Source organism: Cryptotermes secundus, unplaced genomic scaffold (assembly GCF_002891405.2).
Source record: "Cryptotermes secundus unplaced genomic scaffold, Csec_1.0 scaffold417, whole genome shotgun sequence".
Lineage (NCBI taxonomy): Eukaryota > Metazoa > Arthropoda > Insecta > Blattodea > Kalotermitidae > Cryptotermes > Cryptotermes secundus.
The window spans coordinates 387,724-410,391 of NW_019739949.1; the positions used below are offsets into that span (position 1 = coordinate 387,724).

General features: G+C 40.4%; 1 protein-coding gene and 1 long non-coding RNA gene across 3 annotated transcripts in view; one reads left to right on the forward strand and one right to left on the reverse strand.

Moving 5' to 3' along the window:
• LOC117282926 overlaps positions 1-17,706 on the reverse strand; it is a 22,039-nt gene extending 4,333 nt beyond the window's left edge. Inside the window, exons 1-2 of one of the 2 annotated variants that reach the window (XR_004513869.1) lie at positions 17,424-17,706; positions 8,182-8,319 (exon numbers count right to left, since the gene is read on the reverse strand). This is a non-coding gene — a long non-coding RNA (uncharacterized LOC117282926). The remainder of the gene's footprint in view (positions 1-8,181; positions 8,320-17,423) is intronic. The other variant, XR_004513868.1, reaches the window with a different exon arrangement.
• Positions 1-22,668, forward strand: part of LOC111872099 (centrosomal protein of 104 kDa) — a 63,115-nt gene that overhangs the window by 28,981 nt on the left and 11,466 nt on the right. Inside the window, exons 4-12 of the mRNA XM_023865653.2 lie at positions 1,362-1,659; positions 1,860-2,071; positions 3,184-3,391; positions 12,704-12,890; positions 13,924-14,047; positions 14,911-15,152; positions 16,520-16,657; positions 20,447-20,578; positions 21,849-22,062. Coding sequence (XP_023721421.1) covers positions 1,362-1,659; positions 1,860-2,071; positions 3,184-3,391; positions 12,704-12,890; positions 13,924-14,047; positions 14,911-15,152; positions 16,520-16,657; positions 20,447-20,578; positions 21,849-22,062 — 1,755 coding nt within the window. The remainder of the gene's footprint in view (positions 1-1,361; positions 1,660-1,859; positions 2,072-3,183; positions 3,392-12,703; positions 12,891-13,923; positions 14,048-14,910; positions 15,153-16,519; positions 16,658-20,446; positions 20,579-21,848; positions 22,063-22,668) is intronic.

Below are 22,668 nucleotides of genomic sequence, written 5' to 3' on the forward strand. Positions count from 1 at the left end.
CCCATTCAGATGGTTCGTTGCGTGCGCGTCGCTTGTTCGAGGTGCACCAAATCACTCCGCGCATCACTTGTAATGCCGCGTTGCAGCCGTGGCGTGCTCGTGTATCCCCACTTTTATTCAGATTCATGCGAATCTGCTTGCAGTGAAGTGAAGAGACAGTTTTGGAGCATATCGAGATAGGTTTGTCCTGTAACGGTGTTTCCTTCAAAGAAAAAGGGACCATAAACCTTGTCCTGAGACACAGCACAGAAGACGTTCACCTTAGGGGAATCTCTTTCGTGCTCAACTGTTTCATGTGGGTGCTCTGTTCCCCAAATACGCACATTGTGACGATTGACTGTGCCGCTCAAGTGAAAAGTCGCTTCATCACTAAAAATTAAACGTGAAATGAAGGTTTCGTCTTCCATCATCTCCAGCATCGAATCGCAAAATTCAATCCGCTTCCTTTTGTCGTCATTGGTAAGTGCCTGAATGAGCTGCAGTCTGTATGGTTTCAAATGTAGACGTACTGTTAGCACACGCCAGACAGTGGATTGAGGATCGCAAGCTCGATTTGTTGACTTCCGCGGGCTCCTCTCAAAAGCAGCACGGATTCTCGCCACTTGTTCCTCCGAGACTCGTGGTCGTCCTGGACTTTTTCCTTTACACAGACACCCACTCTCTTGAAACTGTCGAAACCACCGTCGAATGTTCTTAGAACAGGGCGGATTAATGCCGAATCGCCTTCGAAAAGCACGCTGCACCGTGTCAACCGAATTTGTTTTCGCGAACTCGAGAACACAGAACGCCTTTTGCCGAGGACTCGCCATTCCGAGGGTAAACGAATAACTGAACGTTGCCGGAAGAACGATGCGGCTTCAGCGCCCCTGTGGCAGCCATTCAGAACTTAGATAACTCCTCTTTCAAATGGTCACTGACTCATTTCATGACGATGCTTGAGAACTGAAGCAATGAGTCATGAAATCGATTCATTCTTTCTTAATAACCCTGTATATATATATATGATTAAATCTTCGTGCTGAAGAGTACTATCTTATGGGATGCGACGTCGTGAAGTCTAGAAGAAGTTCACTGGCTTTTAGGAGGAATTTACTGCTTCACTCTTCAGGGTGTGATCCAAGCATGCAGCCAACAGGATGTAGGCAGCATTGTTGTTGCTTACTTTATTTATTCTTCGACCCTGATGATGGAGGCAGTATGAACCTCTGAAAAGCCGGTGAATTTCGACTGGACTATATAGAATCTCAGGCCAGAAGACAGTATTCTTCACAGTTGCCGCTTTAAGAACCTCAATTCCAACAGTCTGTGTGCTGTTCACTCAGAAGTGGAACTCTTTCTGGTACTAACATTATTCTCCTTAGGTTGCCTTGATAGCAATCAATGTGCTAGGCCAGCATCTAGATTCTGCAAGTACATCATCAGCATCATCTGAGCTAGAAAAGCCTGATTCAGAGCAGAATAACAACGGCACAGGACATGAATCAACCACAGCAACTCCCTCCCATTCAACTAACAATGGTAACAACAATGCTCTGCTCCTGGTGAACAATCCAAAATACACATCCCCTTACGATGATCTAGCATTTGAGATGTATGTTGATCAAGAAGTTGCCAGAATCATCCGCAACATGGAGGCAAAGAAGCAGCAAGCCGTCATTTGTAAGTTCACATGATAACTGCACATTTAACCCTTTAAATTGTAGTGGTAACTATTGATAACTATAGTATCACCTACTTTAACATTCAGAATCTCTGTATTTTGTTCACAAGTAACTTCGACCACAACTAAACCTCAAGTGGGTACACTTCCTAATTCAAATTCACCACCAAATAATTTACTGTCTTCATATTTGTTTCAGGTGAGAGATTCGAGTTTGCACGAAAACTGAAGCTGGCGATGGAGGATCTTCGCAGTGCAGGAGAGCGGCTTAGTAAATATGAACTGGAGAAGCGACATGCCATCCAACTTGAAGACTATGAACGTGCCAAATTGAAGAAAGCTCAGATGGATGAGTACAGACGTACTGTCTATCAATTCCTGGAAGTCGATGACCTTCTTGAAATCAATGGGGTGAGGAGTTATTAGACTTGTAAGAATATGTAGTGTAGAAAAAATAACACCAGGGATCTGTAATTACATTTAATTTTTATTATTATATTCAAAATGTCCAGATCCCATGACAGTTGCAGTCATTCCCTTCAAGCTTGAAGTTCATCTAAATAATGGTTAATAAATCAATTTCCGCCGCACAGAAAACATACTGCGAATCCATTACAAATAGGAACGGCGTTAGAAATCCATCAGCATACCACTTACATATTCCAGAGTGTTCTAGTTTAAATTTCGGTCTGAAGACTTCATGACTTTCTTCGGTTACCTCCAGCAAATACTTGTATAGTGTAGGCACTGGACACTTGTTGTTGTTGTTATTGGAGAGGGTGGGTTTTCCCATGCACTTAGACCAGATATTGGTCCATTGTGCATCTCCCTGTGATATTCTACCAGTTTCTATACCCTATCGGTACTGGTGCGTACCATCAGTCCCGACTCAGCCAGAGAGTTCGGCCTCTACTGGCTCAGCGGTATCTTGATGCTTCCCCCATCTACCAGAGGCGTTAGAGACTACTGTTGGGCGGGAAATGTCCTGAATTTGGCTCAGAGGTCCCCTTGGGATATGAGGTTCTTTTACGTGCCGTAAAGCTACGACACGGGACCCACGGCTTAAAGTCCCTCCTGGAGGACTTGTTCCCTGAATTTTTCCGCCCTTAAAAATTCCACGACCTCCGATGGGTTTGAACCCATGTACCTTGAGTCACGAGGTGGGAACGTTACCCCTAGACTATGGAGGCCGCTCACTGGACACTTAGTTATACATCTTTCCTCACTCATAATTCATATAGCATCTAACATTTTATGCTACATAACTTCTGCAGCTCAAAAAGTGTATCTCGATAACCAAAGAGCAATTAATTAGAAATTAAACTAAGAATATAGGCCATGGTTTCCTCCAGAAGCAATAAGAGCTTTGGTCTCTTAATTTAACTTATTGCAGCCTATGACTGCAGTCTCTGGGTCATGGAATCATCTATGGATCTGAACACTCTCACAACCACAGTCTTAATTCTCACCAAATGAACACCTCAAATCTCTATGATGATGTAATAATCACTTCTCTGTTGCAGCCACTAGCAAAAAATGACGAGTGTCTGGAAATATCAATGCCTGGGGGTAAGCGGCCTGAGTTACCACCACCCCCGCGGCTGCTTCAGGTACCGGGGGGTCTCCCAGGAAGAGAAGGAGGGATACCTCCCACCCAGAACAGCCCGGCAATGCACCAGAGTCCCGTATCACCGCTGCACCTTCACTCACGACCAAAGAGCCCCGCACCGCGTGAGTCACTCGTAGGCATGCAAATTTCTGCACCTGTTACTACCATTCACACACTATAAACCATAATAAAACTGCAGAAACCTAGTGTTCACAAAGTGAGGAGGAACATACTGGACTCAAGGGTAGAGTGAACTGTGAATATTGTATTGTACAAGGCCAAATCTATGCTGAGACAATATGTCACGCAACAATGTAAACATAACTGAACCGAAAGTTCTGGCATTGTTGACTAATTCTATAATCACAAGCCAACAATGACTAACTACGCCTTTATTCTGACAGGATGACGCCATAATTTTTATTACTGATTCTTCAACTCACGTTTGAAGGAAGACACCAATGGCAGTTTTCGTCACAGGGTCTGGGGATTTTGGCTTACTGTGACGAAGTTTTGAGAAAGAAGATTTGTATTTAATTGAGGGAGGCAGAATTTCTCATTGTCTGCGCCATCCATGATCGTTCTATTCCACTCCGGTCCCCACTACACCTTTCAACAAGTTCAAGCGATTGTCACTACAAATATTTGACTGAAGAAATCAGATATGACCGGAGAGGAATAAAGGAAAGTGCACTGCAGATGGAAGCATACCGGCTCCAAAGGGAAATAGAGGGAGTTGAGCCATGGGATTTCTTTCTGCGGCCCTGGTGTACTTCTGCATGGGTATTTAGACACAGGAGAGGAAGTGTAGGTGGAAACAAGAAATAAATAAAAAATTCTGTTTGTGGAAACTGTTTTGATTGCTAACGGAGAAAGAGATGTTTCTCTCTTCCACTTCTATCAGACCTGTTCTGGGGCCCACCCGCACTCCTGTCAGATGTGTACCGCAGACTCTTTCCATGGTGTAAAGTGGTTAGGATGCGAAGCTAACAATTCACCTCCACCTAGTACCAAAGTCGAGAAACCACTGAAGACAATACACACGCAGCCACTGTGTCAATTTACATGTTCTGCTTTCAGTACGAAGTTTTCTTCATACGTATTAGTGGTTCCCGTGTGCTCATGAGATAGTCTTTTGAAATCACTTTCAATATTTCTATAATTTAATCAGTTTTTCCATATTTGTACTTTTAATTCAGAAAGTTTAGTACATTCTGATTTATTTTTGTTTAATCTTGCATCATGCAGATGATGTTAATACTGGGTTATCCTAAAATTTCAACCCATTCTTTGCCTTACTAGTAATTTTTAAGATATTGTAATTCATATTTTAAAAATCAGCTTTCCATTTACACGTTTACATATTTTTATAACAATCTTAATTTGATACCAGAAGGAGGCAAATTTCAGCCATGTTGGTCATTGACCCTCTCTGCTTCCATCTAGATTCGTCTCAGTATGTTCCATTTTTTATTTATCTTTGTATTTACTTATTATGTTAATTTGTGAGCTTGCTTACATTTTGTGTGACACTTAACTCATCCTTCCTTTCTGTTTAATCATAAGCTGTCCATTCTGTTAAATATAACTGAACATCTGAAAACTGCCATCTTGTACTCATCTATTTCATATGATTCAGTATTTGCTTCCACGTTCATGCATGCTAGTTTTCTGTATGTTCAACATGTGATATCTGATTCATTTCTGTTTATCGTAAGATCCACAAAATTTATTATATTCTTTATCTCTTTATTCATGTTCTTCATGTTTGAAAACTACTGCTATGTACACATGCCTATTTTTTCCTCAGTTTATATTATACCCTATAATTTATTGAAGGACACGCCTTGCGTGCTGCTTCAGTTAACTGCATTATTTATCACTGCTAAAGCATGGCTCTCCTTTCAAATGAATATAAGGAAATGCATCCTTTGCAAAGTCAACATGCAAGCACACAGCACCATTTTGTGTCATGTTCATTAGCTTCAGCGTTTCCTTTGTTTCTATCCATATTTAGCATATATGTTTTTATGCATTCCAAGCATAATTAAATACAATAGAGTATGTTGTATTACAATTGATATGAAATAAGGTATTAATCATTGTTTAGTATCAGAAAAAATACGTTAACATATTCAAAACAACAAAAATAGTGAGAAGATACTGATAGGCTTGTATGAAACGCCAGTTAAACAAAAAGCTTTAGCAGACAGAAGTATGGAATACAAACACAAAAGAAGTTTAAGTCTCATACTGAAAACAGCACAATAAATAAAGTGTTATGTAAATGTTAACTGGAAGAAGCTTGAGAGTGTTGAGATACTGGCAAAAGATGACAAGTTAGGTACATGAAAAGGCACATACAATGAAGTTTATTGAGATTTTTATGGGTTTTAAGAAAAATATGGAAGATGATTAATAATCACTGGTAAATGTTAGAAAATACAAAATTCGACAAATGAGGAAATAAATCAGCTGACAGGAATAAAAACAAAAGTAAAATGTATGTAAAATATGACTAGAAGACTGCTATAAATGAAATTCAAAATTTATAAAAAAAATGCAAGTCTACTGGGATATCATGGTTGACACAGCTTACTGCCTGCTTACCGTACTTTTTGACACTGAAGACTGAGGCAGTATTTTCTACCAGACTACATGGCGTGACATCATAGAAGGCAGTACTGTTCATAGTCACTGCTGAGTGGACCCAAAATCTAACAAAATTAAACGTAATTCTAGGAAATATAATTGTTGTGACATGACGGATAAGAGTCAGAATAGCAGATCCAGAAAATACATCGATTGTTGGGCAATGGCACGGTAAACACGTTTTTCAAGGTAACAAATAACCAAGCAATAACAGAGGAATTGTTGCTAGTGGAGTTTTCTATGCAGCCCATATGGAGGCTAGAGAACCAATGGGAGATTTGAGAATGTTGAGTTAATTGCAGTTAGGGAGTGGGAGGAGGGAAGTGAGTCGGAGTGAATTGGTGGGGAGGTCATGGTAAAATCTACACCAGATCTTGATTGGGTTTAGTGATTTGAACGAAACGTGTGTAGGACAGAGTGGCTTTTACAAACTTAACTTTATGTAGTGTGTACATGGCCAACTCCGTTTGGTGCTGGTGTATGCAATTCTGTGCGAACATCAGAACAAGTGGTGAACTTGAGTGTACATCAAAATGGCGGACGTCCCAGTACCAGGATTGCGGAAATACTGGACAAAGAAGCTACCATCGCTGAAATCTGAATGTCACACCATCATGAATAATACCCAGAAGCAGCTTTTGTAGTGCAATTAGTATAAAAAGTGCTCAGTGACATTGAGAACCTTGTCAGATGTACACCGGCTAAAGTGGGGGGAAGCTCTCAGTGGACCTCTATTGTCAATAGCAATTCTGAAGGTGAATGCATAGTCAGGACAAAGTGCTGTATTGAACAAACTTCAGTCGAATCAATGGCCCAGGACAATGATTTCAATGAAGTAAAGAGATGCAAGAGGCATATCACTAATAATACCTAGCAGTCATCAAAGGGTCCCAACATCTGCAGCTGCCAAGTTGTCTCCAAAAGCAATGTTAACTCACAAATTCTTCGCACCTCTCAGAACTACTGACATGGACACAGAGACTACTGGTGTAGAGAACATACAACGGAACACGAGGCTCCTAGAAAATCAGGTAGGCCGCCACCAATGATGATGACTTCTACTATAAACACCATTTGACTCCAAAGCGACTTGAAAGACCTATCATAGGAGAGTACGAATTTCGAAATACACTGAATGAGCCCCGTATCGTAAGAAAAGAAATGACGGACTATTCAGTCATGATATCCTATCTGAAGAAAAATAATCTGTACTATTTTAGCTTCTCCTCCAATTCCAAAAAGCCTATAAAGACAGTAGTCCGACACCTTTCCCCAGACACGCCAGCGGAAGATATTTCCAACAGTCTTGAGGACTTAGACTTTAATCTCATCAATGTGAGGCAAATAATGTTCGCTTGAACAATATCCACTGAACAAACCCATATGGAACCCCTCCTTCTATTTCTTTTCACCTTAAAATAATATAAAATCTCAAAAGATATGCAAGCTGAATAGCCTTAACCATATTATCATCAAGGTAGAGTTATTCAGAGCTCACACTGGCTTTACACAGTGCTACAAATGCCAAGACGTTGGCCATGTATGGGCCAACTGCAAATGAACCCCCCTCCTCTTCAACGTTTGTGATGCGGTGGTGGCCACCTGCATAGGGAATGCCCCGAAAAGGCGAATACAGAATCTATGCAAGTGCACCCTAGTAGAAGGAGAGAAACCTCATCCAGTGTCATACCGAGGTTGCAGTCAAGCTAAAAGAGAAATGTAAAACAGAAGAACACAACGAGCTCCAAAATTATCCTTTGAGAGAACGTTCTTCTCTACGTTCACCTCCCCAGAGCAGTTCTTCGCAGCTGCACTGCATCAAGACATGTAACACCAGCAGCCACAGGCACCGCAGACATATAGGAAGAGCTTTCGGCTCACCGTTTAGCAGCATCTGCCAAAATAGGAAATTCAAAGAACAGGTCTGTTTAGTACAGGCTCCCAGTTCGTATATCAGTGACAGGTTAAAAGTTGCCACTGTAGTGCAACAGACCATGACACAGCTCAGTGAAGCTGTGCCAGAAAAAGACAAAATTATGGTCATTATAAGAATGGTATTTAATTTAATGCAACAAAGTGGCTGCTAAAGTTCATATGCTGCTCAGAGTCATAGCATTTAATGCAAATGGCATTTGGAGGCAGCGCTATGAGCTCAGTAAACATCTGCAAGACTTACATACAGATGTGACTCTTCCCTAAGAGACATTTCAAACCCTATGAGAGGTTCCTCATTCCAAATTATAACTATTATCGTACTGACCGCTTCCCGAGAAGAAAAGGTGCATTCCCATCCTGTAGACCTTCTTCCTCATGTTTCAATAGAAGTCACAGAGGTTTACATACCGACTGGTATTAGTGAAGTGCTACTTGCAGCCATCTATAAATTACCAGACCACACCTGGAATGATGCAGACATCATTAAGCTCTTCTGTTTTAGACACAAGTTGCTACTGGCAGGAGATTTGAATGCAAAACATCCATTTTGGAAAAACGTATTTCTCCAACTTTTCAAGTGCAAAACTACTGAATTTATTGCATATAAATGAGTCTGAAATTTCAGCACCACAATGTTACACTCGTTACCCTCCTGCAGGCATTGGTGATGTGCTCGATATTGTTTGTGCACAAGAATGTCCGGCTGTCAGAAGTCACTGTTTCAGATGGTCTGGACTCAGATCAGCTACCAATCGTTTTCCACTTGCTGGATCATGTTAGAAGTAGGAAGCTTTCAGATCAAGTTGACAAATTCAAAGCTTGTGAGATCTTCCAAAGCCATGCCTCTTAATTAATTTCACCTACAATGCAAATAAACTTGGGAGAAGAAGCCGATAAGGTGGCCTGTGACTTAACTGCCTCTATAGCTTCGGCTTATAGGCTGTCGACAAGCAAACTTACACTCTCGGACCTACATTAGTATCTACCTGGTCTGGAGAGTCTGCTAAAATATAAAATGAGGTTAAGGACACTGTGGAAAGCAACACAGGATCCAGCATGTAAAATGGCAGTTAACTGGGCCACTAAAACCATAATAAAAAGGCATTCAAATGGTGGAAAATAAAAATAGAGATTTGTGAAGTCACATCTCTACCTTTGTGGCAATCGCTTATGAGAAAGTATGGACCAAAGGTTCATGGCCCTATGAAAACAACATACCACCCAAATGAGAAAACCAATGCGACTGCAATTGCTTAGAAAATCAGTTCGCGTCTCATGACCTGTGTGATGAAACCCATGTGAAACGGGTGGATGCTAGAGTCCAAGCTCTACTCGCATCTGTAGATGGTAACCTGTTCGGGAAAGTAGGGCCCTGTGATAGTCATTAATTAGTAAATTCACTGAAACTGAGAAAGACTTGTGGACCTGGTGGTATTCCAAATGAATGATTCAGGTACCTTCCAAGAATACCACTGGTAAATCTGGCACATTGTTGCACCACTGCCTTCGGTTGTCCCATTTTCCAAGGTTTTGAAAGGAAGTAAAATTTATAACATTACCGAAATCTGGTAAGGTCCCAAAATTTCCTCAAAATTTACATCTGATTAGCCTCTTGTCCACCATAGGCAAGCTATTCAAGAAACTTATTTTGAAAATAGTTCAAAGCCACATCGAAGAAATATGCCTGCTTAATGTAAGCCACTTTGGTTTCCATGCCCGTCACAGCACAACACTTCAATGTATGACATTAACAATAACGTTCTACAGCTGCTCTATTCTTGGATATTGAAAAAGGCCTTTGATACAACAAGGCACATTGGCTTTCTGTATAAATTAGCTAAATTATCTCACAGAAAATCCAGAGTCTTGATCGAAGATGAAATAATTGTGCCAAGAGATAAACAAAGCAGGGGTGCCACAAGCTTCCGTCCTCACTCCCACATTGTACAGTATAATTGTGGCGTGTAGACCCATTGCTGGGCAACAACAGCAAAACAAACAACTACATAAGGGTCGTTATCAGGCAACGGTTCTTAAACAACAGAGGAATGGTGTTCTCTGTGTAGTGCAAGCCAAGATGTTATAAGCTGGACAGTTAGTGAGAGGAGAGTTAGAGTTAGTCAGTCAGTGGAGTGGAGGGGAGTCATTTGATTTGTGAGTGAGTTAGATAATTGCTGGGGCTCTGCTGTTGTGAGCTGTTACTGAGAGAAGCCAGTAGCTGAGGTCGGGGACAGTTCGGGAACCCACATGAAGGTGAATGTCCGCCATTGCAAGCCATTACCAGAACACTGATGAAGACATTGCAGGCTGAGAAGATACAAGTGTGTGTTCCAGTGACCTGTAAAGTGTGTGTATTAGTGAAAAGCATTTGTAAGAGTTTAATAAATAAAATACGGATTCAAACTCTGTCTATAGTCACTCTATCACATGATAATATAAATTATACACCCCGAAAAACTGGTGGCTATCTAGGCCTTTCTGTTGATGACACCTGTATATATGCAACATACCACAGAAAGGGTTATGTTCTCAGAAAGATACACCGAGGTCTCAGTGTTGTTGAGAACCGAAGTGAGCACTGGAACATAAAAATCGATCAGGTTATCTACTTTTCTCACAGACTTAGGCTCCCTGAGGCTCATCTTATATTGAATGGATGGAATATCCCCTTTGTCAGTCATGTTGTATATCTCGGAGTAGTCTTCAATAAGGGGATGACATGGAGACTGCACACAGAAAACATTTATTAAAATCTACTTCCTATCCAAAAGTGAGCGTTTAAGCCTGTATTAAACTAACCCTCCATAAAGCACTGATTAAATAAGTAATGGCTTATACTTGGCCGGCCTGGGAATTAGTGGCAGACATCTACCTCCTAAATTTGCAGTGCCTTTAAAACAAGGTTCTCCGCACCATTGAAAACTTTCCAAGGTGCATACCACTCCACAATTTGCACTCAACTTTCAATCTTCCATATGTATACAATCATATAATAAATTTGTGCAGGCAATAAGCAGAAGTCACATAAAATCATGAGAATGACTATGTTTGCAGCATAGAACAAGGCAAAGCTAGACATAGAAAATATACTTATGACCTTTCAAGTGACTAAGCTTCCATTGTAACATAAGATAAGTAAGACAGGCAAGATCTGCTTTGCAAAGACTGGACTGACAGAGGACTTGTATATAGTGCAAAGGGAAGAAATTTCAATTTAATGCTATCTGTGCAATACATACACTTGATGAAAGGCCAAGCCTATTTATAAGAATCAAATACACCCTCTCATTACAGAGGATGTTACATAAGAACTATGTTCCCAAGGGTTCACTTGCCCGAAAAAAAAGATCTCTGGTCATGAGCCTCAAGGGGATTGGCGCCAAGACAAAATGATTGGCGGTAAAGCCCCAGTCATAAAGTAACACTGACTCTGAGTTAGTTGCGGCGGTGTCTGCGGGTGGATGCAGCTGGAAGGTTCTGGCAGGCATGTGTGAAGAAGGAAGTTGAGGAGTCTCAATTGTTGGAAACCATAACCAAGCAACGCCTAGAAGACACTAGAAGACTAGTGTGTGTTACAGAGATTTTTAGTTTAGTCACGGGTTATAAGTGTCCAATAAAACCAATAATCCATCCAAACCCCATGTCTACTCATTAAAACATGACAGCATCATTGATTTCTACAATGACCATCTTTAAGTGCTGGTTACCTCTGGTCTGTTAAATTTTTATTATTTTTTATCCTGATATTAGCTGTGACAGTTTAGATCAAAACTAGGACTTTCTGAATGCTAGGTTAGTATGCTGACTACCAGAACATGAGCGTGATCACTTTATATTTTAGTTACTGCCAGCACGCTATCCACCCCAGTGGTCTAGTGGTTAGCATAAAGCCTGGTATTCAAATGGTCCCACATTAAGTCCTTTCCTTCTGATGTCACATATTTGGGGTTAGCGTGACTAATAATAATTGGTTGTGGATTTGATGATTGGGTTTACTGGCACTTCTTTACAATTACAATCAATTAAGACAGCTCAAAATCAATTACTGCCTATGACTCGCTACATTCCTTACTGGACTACAAGTGTCTTCTCTTCTACTGCGTGGAAATGATTTCACCTTCACCAGTGTATCTGTTGCAGTGGGAATTTGTGTTTGAGGACTTGCTACCTAGCAACAGAAATCTCACTGTTGACTACGTAACCTCGAGGATGTGTTTACTGGTTCATTCTGGCTTTCAGGTGTCACGTCACAGTATCATCATAAAAATCTGTCAGTATGGCAAACAGTCACTTGAGAATGGGATTAAAGCCAACTCCAGAAATATTTCATTTAATAAATACACCTCACACAATGGATAATATCTGTACAATCAATAACATTTGTTTGATTTGAATTCTCACAGCACAGACCATGAAGGGTATTATGTTCTGTGATGTAATGTCATGTAGTCCAGCAGAAGTTCATTAATGTTTCAGAGTAATATGCTATTTTCATGTTCATGGTAAGTCAAGCAAGTACAAGTTGCTTGCTGCCTGCTTCTTGCTGGTTGTTTGTTTGAACTGCCCTTCAGTCCTGAGGGTGGAGGCAGTTGCTTTCTCCAAAACACTGGTTAACTTCTGCTGGAATGTGCTTTGTCATATCTTAGAAAATACTAGACTTCAGAATCAGCCTTTGCCACAAATATTCAATCATCAAACATTTTATATATATAATATGTTCCTTCTGGATCTTATAGAAAGGGTGGAGCTAATACTGCTATACATATTCTAATGCTGTATATGATTTGATAATCATAGTGTTAAGCACAATGGGCTATAAAATATGTTCCTTGTATTTCTTGCGGTAGCCCCATGTCAGCATCCCAAGACAAGTCCAACGACCAGTCCCACCAACCAACAGCCACATGGTTATCAACAACCACAAAGCAATCTTCGGGGTTCACAGAGACGCCATAAACCAACAGGAGGAACAGGAATGCCTGCTAGAACAAGCTTTGAGGCTTATGAAGAACGCACAGTTCCAGCTCTTAGGCAGTAAGTTTGTGGTAAAATATTTCACTGACAGTGCATTAACTAAAATGCATGATTGCTGAAGTACATGGTCTCACATGTAATGAATAAAGGAGACCTAGAATCCTAGGGTACAGATATAAAAAGGGATATTGGAACATGAGTAAAGAACTGTTCTGTTAATGGGGCAAGAAAATCTACTCATTTTTCAAATATTCACTGCACAATTTGACTTCAGTAGTAATGCTTCTAACCTCTACATGACAGGTGCCTTGTTCAGTGCTTGGCTGGGACTGAGATTTCCGTGGTTTTCCTCAGTCCCTCCAGGCATTACCTAGCTTCCTTTCGCATCCTTTCCAATTCATTATTCACCACTCATGCTAGCACTGATGTTAAGTAATGGCACAACAATATGAAATATTTGAATACAAATACTCCCTGCACCTTGCCTTCAGCAGCATCAGGAGAAGAGATAGATGAGTATGGAGCATCAACTGAATAATAATTCGCAAAAGAGCACTGACCTGCTGGCAGAAAAATCTTCCTCTGTAATCAAATGTAATGTAATAGAAACATGGGTTCTGGTTTTGGTGTGGGAGAGGGCGCAGCTACAAAATATTACAAATTTTTGTTTACGATTTTTGGAAATAGATGAAGATTGAGAGGACACATAAATCCAAATGCCCTAGGGTGATCTGTTAAAATAGTCTCATACGGCTTAAAATTCTGTGGGGGGGGGGGGNCTCGCTTGCAAATCTTCATACCAGAATACACGAAGAAAAAAAATATCTTCTTCTGCTTACATAGCTACTTTCATTTTCTGTGAATCATCTAGCAATAAAGCCCCGCCCTCTATTTCTCTCCCTTAATTCCTTTTCCTCAATTTCTTTCAGAGCTCCTTCTTCCTCCTTCTTGACACCATTCATAACCTATTGTTCCCACTTTGACCACGGTCTTACTTTTCAATAAAGAATCCCAAGTCAGAAGAAATGTAACACAAATATGACCTGATGAAGATTTATTGCTGTGTTACATGCTTATGAATATCTTATTTCAGCTGCCACACTACCACACACAGAGAATACCAACTTGATGGGGCACCTGAGGCAACCAAATCTCGGCTCACTGAACGAGAGAAGAAGCAAGCAGCTCTGCCCATATCTGTGTATGGGACTGATTTGGTAAGCACATCGTTTTTACCTCTAAATTTTGATCATGTTAAGCCAAGATGAATCCCAGAATTTGCCTGGTGGAATCCGTTGTTAAGGTCAAGATGAATCTCAGATCCAATTAATTACCTTCTAGATGCGTAGCAGAAACTGTACCTACTGTACCACACTCCATCATTTTGTAATCCTAAAAGGTAAAGCTGTCCCTGTGCTTAATTATTTTAGCACTAATGCCATGAAGACATAGCTAAACCCTTCTTGACCTTGGGTTGAGATGGAGGTCAACATCAGCTTTATGTCCCAGCTGCTTTACCTCTGGAGAAATAGCCCCGCTGTCCATTTGACAGGAACCTTGGTGGACCCCAGAGATGGTCTGAACAATGTGGAGAAGAAAAAATCTTGCACTACCGGGAATCGAACCCAGCCCGTCCAAGTCCATCACTATGCTGACTGAGCTATCCTAGTCCCCCTTTGTAGGGTAGTGGTTGAGGGGCTATGCTACAAGCCGGAAGGTCGCGGGTTCAAGTCCCGATGAGGTCATTGGATTTTTTTCAGTTGACCTAATCCTTCCAGCCCCACTAGGCCATGGGGTTTACTCTGCCTCTAACAGAAATGAGTACCAGGAATTAATTAAATAATTTCCCTGGGGAGTAAAGCGCGGCTGGTGCGTAAGGTTGACAACCTTACTGCCATCTTTGAGCCGATTGTCTAGATAATGTGGGACCCTCAACGTCTCACAACCCTATGGGCCTTCACGGCCTGGTACAGGGATAGCTTTACTTCTTTTTTTTTTTTTTGACAGTTACAGTCCCCACTAGTAATTATTAACATAAATACATAAAAAAATCTGTGCAGTAACATCATATTACTTGCAGGTAGAAAAGTTCTATTCAAAGCAGTATTCAGATAAGGAGGAGGGCCTCCGGTTGCTCAAAGAAGAGCTACGTGCTTTAGTGTCAGGGGACAGCAATTTGGATCAACAGCACAACTCACCAAACAAAATAGCCCGTGCAGCCATCTTTCTACTGCACCGAGCTCTCAGAGACAAAGTATACGCAGTCTACAGTTTAGCAGCTGAAGCCATAAGACTCTTCTTCACGGAGTTTGTGCCAGCCAGGTACAGTCAAGATTTCAGCCTTCTGCATTGCTGTGAACAGACACTTCCTGGTTGTGACAAGATAAATCTTAAGAATTGATTAAGATTACTGTCACCTAGGCTGTCATGCCATGTAGTCTGAAAGGTATTTTACAAGATTTCAGAGGAACTTGAAGGGTGGAAGAACAATCAGTGTGAAAAAGGTGGTTAGTGATATAGGAAAGGAAGGACAAGGGCTGGAGCAGAGTGAAATGAAGGCCTGCGGTCCTGAAAACAACCACACCATACAACTATGTGATGAAAGCAGGGAGACATAAAATGTAAAATAAAATAATGTAAAAAGCAGATGATATAACAAATTGAAAAAAAAAGAAATAAAGAAGGAAATAAAAGAGTATTAAAATGGGGTATTGAAGAGGAGTTGAGACAGCAAAGTACAATAACAGCGCTTTTGAGATCCACAGGATTTCATCACAAACTGCTTCCTCTGGTTTACTTGTCCTCCCTTCCCTACATCACTGACCATTTTGCTTGCAAATCTTACTCTTCTATCATGAAGACTGAGGCAGTATGTCTGTCTGAAACATTGGTAGATATCTGCTAGACTACATGTCACACTGCAGAAGAAAATGTGACCTTCATAGTCACTGCCATGAGAACTCCAAATCTCACATCTTAAAACCTGCTGTCACACTGTCCATTGCCTTCACACTGGTCAGTGTTGACCTTCCAGGCAACTGTCCATCAGGCAAGGATATATTCAGAATACATTTTCGAGATTGGGGCATCCAAAGGGCTTAATTTATTACACATAATGTCAGGGTCAGAATGATGGTCAGTACAGTGGGCCTGCAGCTTGATGTGAGACCTGAACCACAGGGTATTCTCCACAATTCCAAAGTGGTGAAGGTTTCATGGGCAGAAAAATTTGTCCATGGTTCTGACTGGGGACTGATCTAAGAACCCTCTAGTTGAGAATTTCATATATTTTCCTGAAACCATCAGCTCCCCTTTGAATTGATGTACGAAATGCTGCAAATTTTCCTTGCCTAACTTGTTTCTCCTATGTTTAATTAATCATGATGCCATGAAGATGTGTGTGGGAGTTGAGGTATAACCCCAGGCTTTATTAATCTCAGCACTAGATGGAGATGAGTGGTGAACTTCAAGCCCCTGCCTCTCTACCCCAGGAGAACAATGTCTCTGGCACCAGTTTGATAAGAGGCTGGATGGACTCAAGGGCCAGTATGAACATAATGGAGAAGAGAAAAATGTCAGCATTAAAATGTACAAAACAACTGTGTTACAATTGCAGAAGAAATTATCTCATCTCAATATTCAAATGATGGGTTGCACTTGATTGAGAGCTGATAATTTTTTCCTCACAGGGTGACCCCTGCTGAGGTGGCACGTAGTGTGGACCGTCTACTCCCCGAACTACTGTCCAAGTCAGGTGACCCCACACCCAGGATACATAACATGGCCGTCCACACCTTACTTAGTATGGCTGACTGTCGAGAAGTCAGGTGAACTTCAAGTGTTTATTTTTTATATTTAAACAAATCAATATACACGTATTTCACGTATTCGTTTGCATTGTTCATGTAACTTATAATAAAGAAAAAAAGTAAAGCTGTCCCTGTAACAGGCCGTGAAGGCCGATAGGGTTGTGAGACTTTGAGGGTCCCTCCTTATCTAGACAATCGGCTCAAACATGGCGGAGAAGTTGTCAGTCTTTTGCACCAGCCGTGCTTTATTCCCCTGGAAAATTATTTAATTAATTTCTGGTACTCATTTCTGTTAGAGGCTGAGTCAACTCCAGGGCCATAGTGAGGCTGGAAGGGTTAGATCAACTGAAAAAAAAATCCAATGACCTTAACGGGACTTGAACCCGCGACATTCCGGCTTGTAGCATAGTGCCTCAACCAACTATGCTACTGCGTAACCATGTAACTTATACTAAAGTTTTAATTCAGAATTTAATTTTCAATTAAAACTCTCATCTGTTCACTTTATTTGTCCTATTTACACATGTTTCGACCTACATGGCCATTAAGTACGCTTAAATTGTTTGGTGAAATTGCTGCAATCTATGTGATTGGCATGGCCTTTGATATATGATATGTATACCAAGTTTTAATGAAGATTCGTTCAGACATTCAAGTAATATTAATGTTGTTACCTTAACAGTTTGGAAGGCCTTAGTGTCGGTATTACTGACGGGAGAGATTTACTGGGTGCTCCTAAAAGAATGGTTGGGTTTCAGACACGTATATATTTCGTATTTCTTACCGTGTACAATCATAATATGTCATTCGGAAGCTTAACTGCCCAAATTTTATGTGCATCCATCAAAGTGCCTCTGTGTGCGCACCTTTCGTTGCCTTTACAGAGACATCCACTGTCCACAAACTGCCGGTACCATCTGCGAATGTTGTTTTCATGTGGCGCCTCATTCTGAAAACGTACACGAAATTCACAGCGCACTGTAACGATGGATTTAGACACCTAAAATCGCAGCACGCAATATGCCTTCTTTTACTGGGTCGCCATCTTACATTTCACGCCGCCTAACTGTCGGATATGGAACTAGGAAAGAGCGCGATATACAAAATGAAAACTTGAGAGCCGCGTTATGAATCCGTATACGTTTTGCTTTTCATCACCAAAAACCGACGGAGATATACGGCAATGAAATCCCACCATTCTTTTAGGTACACCCTGTATAAGTAAGCCATTGAGATGGGCTCAGTTGCCATGATATAACACTCTTAATAGTGTGCATCCTATTGTGTGTTATGAATAAGGTACATAAACGTATATAGGTATGCAGTCTACACAACAACATTCTGTATTTAAAAAACAAAGAAGACACTACTGTATCAGCATTTATTTTTATTTTGTTTTTAACGACGCAACATGTTTCGACGCTTATACCGGGTCATCAGGCTTACAGTGCTCCAGTTTCAGCTGTTGAACTGCAATTAATTTTCATCTAATTCTTCGAATAAGGATTCTTATTGTGTCTTGAAATTATTTAAATGCCTAAGTTCATAAATTGAGTCTTGGTCAACATTTAAAATTTAAAATGCTTAGATAATAAAACTTACAATTAAGGACATAAAGAGTAAATTAGAAACTGAAGATCAGAACATGAAAGTTAAAATAGTCGCTTTTGCCATCATAAAATCAGGTCAACATGTAGCGGTTGCAGAGTTTTACCACAAAACATTTCTATTCTATTTTTGTACAATTTTAACTTTCATGTACTAAGCATCATACAGTTGGTTCAGGCGTTCAAAGTTGTTATGGGGGATACACATACAGACACACAGACACCCAGACAGCATGATGATCTCATAAGCCTACTTTGATTTTTTTTAAATGAGGAAAGTGGGCTAAAAATGTTCCTCCAGTTGATCCGGAAGCTTTTTGCAGAACTTTTAAAATAAAAACAATTGAATACAGGTCACTTGATAATCAAGATGCTGATTTGGCACAGTGAGCATGTGTGCTTGATAAGAGACAGTGGCCTTAAGATGTTAATATTCAGCTAACATCCAACGAGACTGAAGTTAGAAAATTATCGATGACACTTCACCTACAGGAAAGCAATGCGTTGGTAAATTCAAAACTGACATTCTACAAGATTGCCATTAGAATTTATTAATTAGATTTCAACTAAACAAAGAAATACGTTTCGCTGATTTTTTATCAGACTGAAAGGATGGTTCCAGAAACATAGCTGCATTTGAAGTGCTTTGAGTATCATGTTCATTTCTTCAATTGACTGTGAACGAGGATTTTCTAAAATTAATCTGGTCATCAGTCCAAACAGAGTTTTCTGGAGTCGATAACAGTTGCACGACTGTTGTTTATTACAACTGTAAGTCTCCCCTCCCACACTTTGACCAAACAAAATAGGTGGACTCATGGTTACACCGAAAACATCGGTCAGGTATAGGCACCACCAACAAGAAATGAAGTCAGGACATTGCATCAGATGGGAGTGTCATGAATTAACGTCATGGGGATCCATTGCGCTGACCACATGACACCCTATATCCACAAATTTGGCACTAACTTCGCCGACAAGTGGCAGTCGCTCGCTCAGTCAATATAGTTTGCTTGCGGACTACAGGCCATGGAGTTTTTTGGGAGTGTCATGAAAATTTTGAATTTTATGTAAAACTCAATTTGTATGCTTTCATGTATTAATTCTTTATATTCAAAGCCATAAACAGCATGTCCAAATGTCTTATTTTACTTTAATATTTAAAAAATCATTATTTACTTATTTCAACGTGATGAAAGTTTATCATAAAGTTAACTCAAGATGGATTCGGGGTTCTGTAAACAGAAAGGATGGAGAGGTACTTTTCAAATTTACTTTCAAGAAATGCATATTTGCACCTTTCTTTTTACAGAAAAAACACTGCCTAAAACTAATGACCTTGTAAACGTCATACTAGTTTTATCCCGAACTGTAAGAAGGACCCATTCTCACTCAGGATGTAGTTGCTTCATTTGTAAGTTTACAAACACACAGTAGCCGAAAGCATAAAGAAAGCAGTACACTCAAACAGAATACACATTGCAGATGATAACTACATCAACATACTTGGGAACTACACACAAACACTCATGCCACTGTGCAAATGAATCCAAACAAGGAGACCTCAGACAATGTTGTTGGACAATGACCCCAAGCAAAATATAAAAATTTTAACATGTGGCGCATGTTCAGACTTTCTGTTAAGATTTTCTGGAAAACTTCATAACTAATCCCAATGGTGTCTGAGAGTTCATGGATTGTTTGGCGACAGTCATCGTTGATGAATTCTAGAATTTTGTGTCCTTTACCTGGTGCTTGGCTGCCTTGGACGTTTGTCATCTTCAACCGATGTTCGAAAGGCCTAGAAACATGAATTCCATTCAAAAACAACTGTCTGGCTTAGAAAATGTTCTCTAAGAACCTCACAAAGCATTTCAAGGGTTTCGGTAGCGGACTTGCCGAGCTTCACACAAAATTTGATGCAGACACATTGCTCGATTTTGCCATCCATCACAGATAAAACGAAACACAAAGTTGAAAAAGGACTAGTGTAAAAACAATGCATGTTCACAGTGCAATGTCATGTCGCAGATTGATGCAATAGGCTTGCAGAAGTGTGACTTTGGCCTCCCCTCTCATCATCTTTCACCAAGGCAGTGACAATAATAGTCTGGGAATTTTCTGATAGCACCTTGTATGTGTGNCTGCAGAATTCTACATTACTGCAGACATGTTGTGTAACAGCAATGTTTTCTTGCAGAGACCTTCATTTAATTCCAGTCCATCTCAGTCGACCTCTGACAAGTAGCACACACCCCAGGCTAGCACTTAGTCGCCTTGAGATGGTGGAACAACTTGTGCTTAATCATGGCATCTCCACTGATAAACAGAGGTAAGATTCTTCCACTAAGAAGCTGTGGTATGAATGAATGAATGTATAAGGGGTGGGCCTTCTTGGCCCTTGCACCGCGACCTACAGTGGTCTATTGTGCTACCTCTTTTGATTATCCCCTCAGCAATCTTGTGCTTCGAATGAAGCACAGGATTTTGTATGTGGGAGCATCGAAATAGTCACTTGGTTCCATAAAGTATTGACCCAAGTGACGTAATCTTAAATAAGCTAAGGCCTCACATTCACACACGATATGTGTCGCTGTTTCATATTCTTCTTGACACCTCTCACAAGTGTAACTATTACTTAGTCCCAATTTGAAGAGGTGTCCTTTGAGGTGACAGTGTCCTGTAAGTAGTCCCACCACCCATCATAGCTGGTTCCTGTTTAACTTCAACAGTTTCTTCACTCTTTTAGCTGAGGGTCCTCATATGAGTCCCTTTGCTTGCCTGAGTCCAGTCAAGGATCCCCAGTATTTCTTGTGCTTCATATATATCCAGTCCCTGATTGTCTTTCTCTCGCAACTCCTATAGAGATGCCACAGGCTGGTTCAGGTCCTATGAACGGATATTCAGCTCCAATCTTAGCCAATTCACCACAGATATGGATGCTTTCCTTGTCAATCAGTAAAAGTACTACTTAAGTTTTATTTTGGAACCAGTGGATTCTAGCATTAAACTGAAGAAACTTTTCACTCGAAGTAATTTAACGTATCAGTATTGGCTTGGGATCATTGAAACTGAATATTAAGTGAGCAAAAACTACAAACTGAAGAATATCAGTGTACTGCAATATGCAATTGTAGTTGAAACTCTTGAAGAATGGCTAATATTCAAATCAATAAACTGAAATTCCTCTTGAAATTTAGAGAAAAAATGGGAATGAGGATATAAGCCAGATTCAGAAGTGCTACTACAATATTTGCACATCACAGAGCTACTGTATATATTGAAAGAGTACAGATCAAGTTTCATATATTTGGATGTTCCATTTTAGGTCTACAGTCAAAAGCAGAGAAGTCACATTTTCATATGCATTACATGCATATTGCATATGCATAATGCATATTCACAGAAAATGACACAAATAAAAAAGAGCAATTCTTCTCACAGAGAATGAACACTGACAGGGTATCTGTAATCTTAACTGAAGGCTAGTTATCCTGCTCATAGCATATTAACTTTACTATCTGCCACAATTTGCTACTTTCTCTATGATGAATTAATATTTCATGATAAAACTGTGGCAAAATTAAGGTCTCTTGTTTCAGTGGTCTGACATGTCGAGTTCTGTCAGAATTTGGGTCGTCAGGACTACACCACCCGGCGGAGGCAGTACGCAAAGTGGCCGAACGAATTCTCACATTGGTATACAGGGTAAACCCACGACTTGTTCGCAAACAATTGCCGCCCGATGATGACATTACAAGACGTAACTTGCTGTACAGGCAGCTCTTCCATGAATTTGATCGAATAGATATTCAGGTACATGAAACACAAATTACGAACTTGAGTTACATTTACAGTTCCCACAGCAGTGACTCTGTCTCCTCAAATGTGATACTGTCTAGTCTGGCAATCTACCAGCATTTCATAGGAATGTACTGTTTCCATTCTCCACGCCAAAGAGTGAGTTCTGAGGTTTTCATGGTGGTAACTGTTCAGGGTTTGGTCTTCTGAGTTGCAATGCCCTGCAGTCTTGAGTGTGGATAATGATATTTTGGAGGAATATGCTGAGGGAGCTTCTCCATAACACTGATGTCTGCCTTCAAACAACACACTCTCACAACTGGGAAGATCACAGATTGACCCCAGAGTGAGCCAAATAACTGTCAAATCAAACAACTATATTTTAAATGGACACCACAATATTCAGATTTCCAAACAGCTGTTCAAAAGGTACTAGAGTTCTCATTATTATATGGTAAACATGTGTTCTAAATTTTGTCCAATATTCTTCTCTCATGGTTAAGTCCATATATAGATTAAATCATTGGGGATCATCAGTGTGGGTTTCGACATAACAGATCAACTACAGATCAGATCTTTTGCATTCGTCAGATATTGGAGAAAAAATGGAGTATGATGAGA